The following is an 8,466-nucleotide window of genomic DNA, read 5'->3' on the forward strand; positions in this document are numbered from 1 at the left end:
GCCTTGCCCTGCAGGGCCAGCCGTTGTGCTGGGGGCAGGATGGAAGTGTGGCAGAAACCATCAGTCAGGGCCCTTTTATGGGAGTCTAGTCAGGGACATACCGGGTTCATACCGGACACTGTTGTTGTTTTTTTTATAGGGAGCCAGTGTGTTGCTGAGAAGAGAGCCAGAACTAGGATTCCTCAGCCTAGGTTCTGATCTGGCCCCTGACTCACTACTGGAGCTTCTCTGTCTTTGGGACTTAGAAACTCCTTGGTCAGTGGCTGTCAGTAGCCTAGGGCAGTCAAACGTGGCTGGGCATCAGAATCACCTGAGGGACCTTGTTTGAAAATCATAGATTCAGCTGGTGCGGTGGCTCATGCCTGTAATCCCAGCACTTTGGGAGTCCGAGGCAGGCGGATCACCTGAGTTCGGGAGTTTGAAACTAGCCTGGCCAACATGATGAAACCCTGTCTCTACAAAAAATACAAAAATTAGCTGGGTGTGGTGGTGCATGCCTGTAATCCCAGCTACTTGGGAGGCTGAGGTCAGAAAATTGCTTGAACCCGGGAGGTGGAGGTTGCAATGAGCCAAGATCGCGCCACTGAACTCTAGCCTGGCCAACAGAGCAAGACTCTGTCTCAAAAAATAAATAAATAAATAAAAACAACGACAACAACCCAGACGTTATAGATTCCTAGGCCCTAGCCTCAGAGATTCTGGGGAGCAGCATAGGACTTGATAGGGTTTCTAATAGCCTGCAGCCAGGTTAGAAATGACTGGTCTGACTACACAAGCTATCTGATTCTCAAGTGCTAGGCTCTGATCCTAATTCCTTCTGGCTGATTCCCAAGGGTTCTTCACAATAGTGCCTCTCCTCCCAGAAAGATCCATCCTGGGACGCACAAAACTCGATGCCTGTGACAGAGTCGTGGCCCCTTTGCATTCAGACATGAAATGGCAATAACAAGAATAGCTTCCTTTTAGTGAATACCTAATGAGGCAGAGGCCTTGTGCTGGGTGCTTTATAAAAATGCGCTAATTAATTTAACCTGCACGGCAGCACTGATTGGCACTATTGGCACTAAAAGACTTGGGTTAACATCAGCACAAAGAAAAAGTGTTAGGAAGTAAGATTGTTTATAGAATTGCTGGCAAACCTAAAGAACTGTGGATTCAGAAATAGACAGCAACCAGGCTAAGAGTCTAGTAACAGGATTCCCTACCTGTATTATCAAGATATTGTGGCTGGAAAGAACGGCACTGCTTTTTTTTTTTTTTTTTTAATCAATGTCTTTGAGTTTGGACTTGTGGGGAATTTGTAGCTGATTGGCTGAGTGACTTGGCTGGCGTGAACAGAGCATCTTCATGAACACTTCCAGCAGGTTCTAACCACTGGGGAGATGTCATTCCCTAAATCGAAGTTGAGGTGCTGTGACCAAAAGACAATTAAATGGATCTTAGGGAGCCAAAAATTTAAAAATGTCTATCACAGCTGGGTGCGGTGGCTCAATCCTATAATCCAAGCACCTTGGGAGGCTGAGGTGGGAGGATTGCTTGAACTCAGGAGTTCAAGGCTGCCGTGAGCTGTGATCGCACCACCGCACTACAGCCTAGGGGACAGAGTGAGACCCTGTCTCAAAAAAAAAAAAAAAAAGTGTCAGCCAGGCGCGGTGGCTCACACCTGTAATCCCAGGCCTAAGCAGGCGGATCCTTTGAGGTCAGGAGTTTGAGACCACCCCGACCACCATGGTGAAACCCCATCTCTACTAAAAATACAAAAATTAGCCTGGCGTGGTGGCAGATGCCTGTACTCTCAGCTACTCAGGGGGATGCGGCGGGAGAATTGCTTGAACCTGGGAGGCGGAGGTTACAGTGAGCTGAGCTCGTGCCATTGCACTCCAGCCTGGGTGACAGAACGAGTCTCTGTCTCAAAAAAATAAAACAATGTCTGTCACAATTATTATACCCATCTTTCAGATGAGGAAGTTGAGGAGATCAGGATTGAACTTGCTCAAGGTTACACAGCCTGGCCAGAATTTGAACCCAGGCAAGCCCAAGGCCTGAGCCCCAAGCTCTATAAACCTCTTTGGTTTTCTGCTTTTTAATATATTTTTTCTTTCCTGACTCCCAGGGCCCAGAGATGTTTCTGCCGCAGAACCCAGTGCCACAAGCTTGCGGAATAAGGCCAGCACTTGTGGCCCTGAGAGCAGCCTGCCTTGTGGGCCAGATGGAAGAGAGCCAAGCAGGAGGGGAGGAGTCAAGAAGTACGCCAAGACCCTGAGGAAAAGAAGGTCTTTCCTACAGACCGACTACACCTCTCAGGTCTCATTTCCCCTGGTGCCATCAGCCTCCCTGGAGAGTGTAGACGACGTGTGCTACTATGACAGGGAGCCCTACCTGGCCCTTGGTGCACCCTCCCCAACTGTGTCCTCTCTGCAGGACATGCAGGGTGAGCCTGGCCTTCTGGAGACAAAGGCCCTGGGGCTGCTAGCTCCCCTGAGGGAGACCAAGAGCACAAACCCAGCCTCCAGGGTCATGGAGATGGAGCCCGAGACCATGGAAACCAAATCAGTCATCGACTCTCGAGTGTCTTCTATTTCTGCCATTCGCTTCCGGATTGACCCCAACAATAAAGAGAATTCTGGTGTTGTCCCTGTTGCCAGCTCCTCAGCAAGCACTCCTCACAGTTCTAATCCAGGTTCATCTGGCCCAGATACTGCTCAGGCAAGGCCTTCCCAAATCTTACCTCTATCTCAAGACCTGGATGGCACTGCCCCCAAAGAACCCACCATAGAGCATGGGGACAGCTCCTTCTCCCTCTCCAGTGGCGACCCTAACCCAGACAGAGTCTGCCTGGCCAGCAACCCAGGGCTACATAATGTCTCTCAAGGAGACACACTAGAGCTCCAGTTGGAGCCCCATGTCCAGTTGGAAATGGGATTGGAATCTTTTTGTACAAATCATATACAAGAAACTGCCCCCAAATACACAGAGCCTTTGTTGTCTCCTGGAGATGAGCCTAGAAGTGATGAATGTGGAATAAATCCAGGAGAGAAGATAGCTTCTATCCCTACAAAGGAAGAGCAACAAGGACAACTATCTTTGGAAAGAGACAGAGAAGTTACAAACAAAAATGGCACCAAGATATTTCAGGAGGAATCTAGGAAGGATTCAGGTGACTCCCTGGGTGATGTGTCAGATAATGTTTCACAGACTCTTGATATTAATTCTCCAGCTGGTAAAATAGTAACCTCCCTTTCTTTAGATGCTCCTGTAACAGGGACTGAGCAGATCCCACCACATGCCCCTCGAGACCCTCAAGGACAGAGCAGAGAACCCCCAGGGCAAGCCTGCCAGGCTCAAGAACAAAAACTATTCGTAGAGTTGGATTTAGACCCTGATTTCTTTCTTGGGAAGCAGACAATTTCATCAGCCCTCCCTCCAGAGGGGATCAAGGCAGAGACACCTAACCATGTGACAGGGGAAGATACAGCCCATAGGGACAGCCCTGAGTGGGTCTGTTTTAATCCTGGGCCTTCCCTGCCAGAGCCACTACCACGTCCACAAGAGGATCCTCACTTAGAAACTTCAAACCATTGCTTACTCTCAGAAGGCAAAAGTGACAGCTCTAGCATCTGCCTTCCTGCTGAGAAGTCTTTTCTGTGCTTTGCCCCAGAAAGCCGTCCTGAAGTCTCTGCCAGTCTCAGGATGGCTACATCTTTGGGTTTTGCAGGCATGAATGAGATGGTGGCTCCCAGGATAGGGATGGAGCAGTGCAGCTGTCAGTTCTCCTATGCCACATGCTTCCGTGGCCCGCAGCCTGAGACAGAGGAGGAAGACCAGGACTTGGAAGCACACCCCACGGCCCCCCTCACTTCACCGCCCTCTGCGGGAAGCCCGGTGGTTCTGCCCTGGAGGCCTGCCCGAACCCACAGCTGCAGCACTGCACCCCTGTCGAGGAAAAGCCACATCTGGCCAGAGTACTGCTCCAGGGCACTGAGACAGCTGAAAGCCACCCCCGCCAGCACCCCTGAGGGCTTCATCCAGCTCATGGAGAGCTTGCTGGAGCTACAAGACATTTTAGAAACGTCCTGGGGGATTGGAAACAAACATCCCCCAGAGAAGTGCACCTGGCACTTTACCGAAAGCCGGAGCCGCCTCTGCATGGGCTCCCAGAAGCTCCTGTCGAGCTGTCAGCATGTGATCAGAATGGACCAGTCCCCCGAAGAGATGCAGGGGGCCGTGCGTGACACCTTCCAGCACCTGGTCCAACTGGCTGGCCTGTGCTTTCAGTTCACGGACTGTAGCCGCTGCTCCACCCGGCACAGGGAGGCAGCGGGGAACCTGAGGGATGTGGTGTACACCTACCATCAGTTTGTAGAGGCTGCTAAATCGACCTGCGAGAGGGGCTACCATGACCTGAGTGTGAAACTCCTGGCCCGTCAGTGCACGGCCCTCACAGCCGCTGTGTTCTGTTTGACCCAGAAGTTCCGGGCATCCACGGCCCTGTAAGCAGGTCAATGGCCCAAGGGCCTCCTGCCCTTTCTTGCCTTGGACACTTCCCTGAGAAGCCCCTTCCACTTTCCCATCCACCCTCTTCAAATGTTTACTATATAGAGTATTCAAATAAACTGCTGCTTAATCTTGGCCTGAATCATAGAGTTTGAGTCAAAAGCATTCACTTATATTCATTCAACAAACATTCACTGGGTACTGCCTTTGTGCCAGGCCTTGGGATTTACAGATGAGTAAGACAAGTCTCTACCCCTGGTCAGGATGCTTATAGACTCTCAAGGGCACAGATTATTTAGATCACTATTAGCAAAGCGTTTATCGTAAAAGGAGCATACCCAAGGAGTGTAGAAGCAAAAGGAATACTCAAGAAGGCAGGGGTGAGGGAGAAAGGTGGGGGTCACTGAAAAACAGTCTTGACTTCTCATATCACACTTATTTGGCAATAACCTTTGCAAATAGGAGTGAATACCGGTGATATTTAATAGATTCGACCTTCACAAGTTGTTTGCAGCGCCTGCACCAGGAGGCCTGGGATTCTTGGCTGCCCCGCTGCAGCAAGCATAGATTGCCACTAGGTGGCAGGAAGTTCTTTACTTGCAAGGCCACACATGTGCTTTATCTGAAATTGATTGCATCCCTGAATCTTGCACCTTATTCATGTTTTAAATATATAAAAAGTTGAACATTGACCAGGAGCGGTGGCTCACACCTGTAATCCCAGCACTTTGGGAGGCTAAGGCGGGCGGATCACGAGGTCAGGAGATGGAGACCATCCTGGCTAACATGGTGAAACCCCGTCTCTACTAAAAATACAAAAAATTAGCCGGGTGTGGTGGCATGCACCTGTAATCCCAGCTACTCAGGAGGCTGAGGCAGGAGAATCGTTTGAAGCCGGGAGGCGGAGCTTGCAGTGAGCCAAGATTGTGCCACTGCACTCCAGCCTGGGTGACAGAGCGAGAGTCCATCTCAAAAAAAATTAATAATAATAAATAAAAATAAAAAGTTGAACATTAAAGCCTTGAATTAGATTTGCCTTTTTAAGAATATTAAAGCAAAAGAAATATATTGGATACCTTACTTACCCCAGTTGAGCCAGTTTATCCCAGTTCATCTCAGTGGACCTTAGACAAGCCACTTCACCTCTCAGTGCTTTGGTTTTCTTTTCTGCAAATTGGGATACTAATAGTGCCCATTTTATGGGATAGAAATCCAGCAAGTACTCAATCTAGTAAATGATAAATGCTAGTTATAACTGTCAGCTCTTATGGATGTCTATTCTAGTCTGAAACCATACCCTGCATTTTGTTTTTAGACCCCAGGGAAAATGATTTTAAGCCTCCCTTGGGATGCCTCTTTGCCTGGCTTCTCTGTCCAGGCCAAAGGTGGTTTAGTCACTCACCTTAGGCTCTTAGAGTTCATTAAAGGAGTCCCTTGTCCCTCTGGTGCTCCTGACCAGTTGTGGGCTCAGTGCTGCCCCCGTGGCTTTTCCCTAGGGCTCCTCTTCTCCATCCAGCAAAAGCAGGAACAGAGAGGAGAGTGTTAAGTCACACACCTCAGCTCTCTCCAATCAGAAGGAAAACAATACCTGAGAGAAGACGTGAAAAGGCATCCTTCCCATCTCCTGTTACCAATGACTTGTTATTAATAACTAGAAACCAGTTAACCAGTACTTGTGCCAGGAAAAGACATATTTTCTTAGAGGCCTGTTTCTTAGAATACTTTGAATACAATTTAAATGAGGCTCTTGAACACAGATTGGAAGCAGTTTCATGGCAATGAAAAATAGGAACTACAGGACACCAAAATAATAAAAATTGCCTAATGTTAAACAGGACTTGAAACTTTTGCCAGCAGAAATCATTGAAGAGGTAAATCACTCATTTATGTGAACACAACCTATGTGTTCACAAGTTTAGGGGAGGAGCTCGGGACTTCACTCAACAATAATTTTTTTTTTTTTAGATGGAGTTTCACTCTTGTTGCCCAGGATGGAGTGATCTTGGCTCACTGCAACCTCTGCCTCCCAGGTTCAAGCGATTCTCCTGCCTCAGCCTCCTGAGTAGCTGGAATTACAGGCATCTGCTGCCATGCCCAGCTAATTTTTGTATTTTTTTAGTAGAGAGGGGTTTCACCATGTTACCTAGGCTGATCTCAAACCCCTGCACCCAGGTGATCTGCCCACCTTGGCCTCTCAAAGTGCTAGGATTACAGGGGCGAGCCACCGCACCTGGCCTCAATGAGGATTTGAATCCTGGCTTTAGCCTGTGTTATTAGGTGTTTCTCTGGGCCTGTTTCCCCATCTGGATAAAGGAAATAATACTTTTCATTTAATGAGGGCCTACGATGTGGCAGATGCCTTATTTAGATACCTTGAATGCATTTTTCTAATATGGCCAACACCCTAGAGATTGTTGAATAACATATATTCAGCATTATTGTGAAGAATACATAATCATGGAAGGCAGAAAGAAGACTGAAGCTTCCAGCTCAGCGCTCAATAAGTGTTTGTTTCCTTTTTCTTTGCTTCTCCTCCCCTCAAATTCATTAACTGTCTTGAGTTGCTACTGTATGGAGCTGCTATTTTTCTCTACAGTTCCCATGAGGAGAACTAAGTTCCAGAATTGCTGGGAAACCCTTCACTGTTTGTTGAAAAGCTAAAGAAGCAGGGGAAATTGCACTGTTTAGCACTTTCTTTAGAGTCACGCAGCCTCCAACATGAGATAGGCAGAACGGGGACTTGCTACCCTGAAATGCAAGAGTCAATTGTTTAGTGACTAAGAAATGATGGGACATTTACACCTTTCCTTCTTTTTCCCACCCACCATCACATTGGCTGATTCATTTCCTTCAACAAACATTCATGGGATGCCCATGCCAGGTGATCCCTGATGCAGCATTATGAATGTAACTAATTGGGGAAGAATCTTATTATATTTTGAAAAGCTTCTGATAGAGATTAGGTGATACGTGGAGATAGAGGCTTACAACATAAGGCACGGTTCACTCAAGGCCTCCAGAGAGAACAGATAAAGTGCTGTGAGGGGTCTAATGAGAGAGAAGTCATTTTGGGTAAGGGGCAGAGTAGTAATCAGGGAAGGCTTCCTGCAGAAGGCAGCATTAATTAAAACTAGCATGTCAAGAGGTATTTATTGAGTACTGTGTGTCAGGTCCTGGATTTGACAGATAGAATTTGGATATGTCAAGAACGTAGAGAAAAATCATTCATTTACTCTGTCGACAAATATTTACTATGTAGTGGCGCTGGGAATACAACCATGAACACGGCAGACATAGTCTCCTCAAGGAACTTATAATTGTAGAAAAGACACAGAAAAAAAAAATCCATTACTGACTGAGAGGTAACAAAGAAAACAAAAAAAAGATGCCAAGACAGGGATACAATGAACCAATCTTGCCAGAGTGGTCGTCAGGAAAGGCCTTTCTGAAGAGGGAATGCTGAAGCTGGGGCCTAAAGCATAAGAAGCCAGCCATGGAAAAGTGAGAGGAAAGGGAACAGTATTTGCAAGGCTCACAGGGCGTTTGAAGCATTTCAGGATCAGTACAACTGGAACATAGCAAGCTGGAGGAAGAGTGATAGGAGATGAAGCTGGGAGGGGCATGCAGGAGCTGGGTTGTGTAATACAAGACCTCGGGAAGGGGGTTAGATTTTACATCAGGAGAGACACATAATCATATGGCAAACGCATGGAGTGGGGTTTGGGGAAAGCAATGAGACCAGCTAGAAGGTCTTTTCCTCCCACTGGAAAGTGGCCGTGAGCTTATTCAGAGGCAAAGGACACAAGAGTGGTGGCAGGGAGTGGGGGAAAGCGTTCAGCATGGCTCAGTGTGAGGTGCAGGGACTGGTAGGTGTAGTGTGAGCTAAAACCTGAAGGCGTCATTGAAGATCATTTAAGCCACTGTGCAAGCCCCACTGGGGCATTTCAGCAGACAGTGGGAAGCCAGGGCCGT

The 8,466-nt window shown here is 47.8% G+C and overlaps 1 protein-coding gene across 4 annotated transcripts in view; it reads left to right on the forward strand.

Moving 5' to 3' along the window:
- LOC105477167 (FERM and PDZ domain containing 1) overlaps positions 1-4,629 on the forward strand; it is a 144,649-nt gene extending 140,020 nt beyond the window's left edge. For all 4 annotated transcript variants that reach the window (XM_011733543.3, XM_024791406.2, XM_011733541.3 and 1 more), the window contains exon 16: positions 2,114-4,629. In XM_011733543.3, coding sequence (XP_011731845.2) covers positions 2,114-4,494 — 2,381 coding nt within the window. In that variant the 3' untranslated portion in view covers positions 4,495-4,629. The remainder of the gene's footprint in view (positions 1-2,113) is intronic.
- Positions 4,630-8,466: the final 3,837 nt, after the last annotated feature.

Source organism: Macaca nemestrina, chromosome 14 (assembly GCF_043159975.1).
Source record: "Macaca nemestrina isolate mMacNem1 chromosome 14, mMacNem.hap1, whole genome shotgun sequence".
In the NCBI taxonomy this organism is placed as follows: Eukaryota; Metazoa; Chordata; class Mammalia; order Primates; family Cercopithecidae; genus Macaca; species Macaca nemestrina.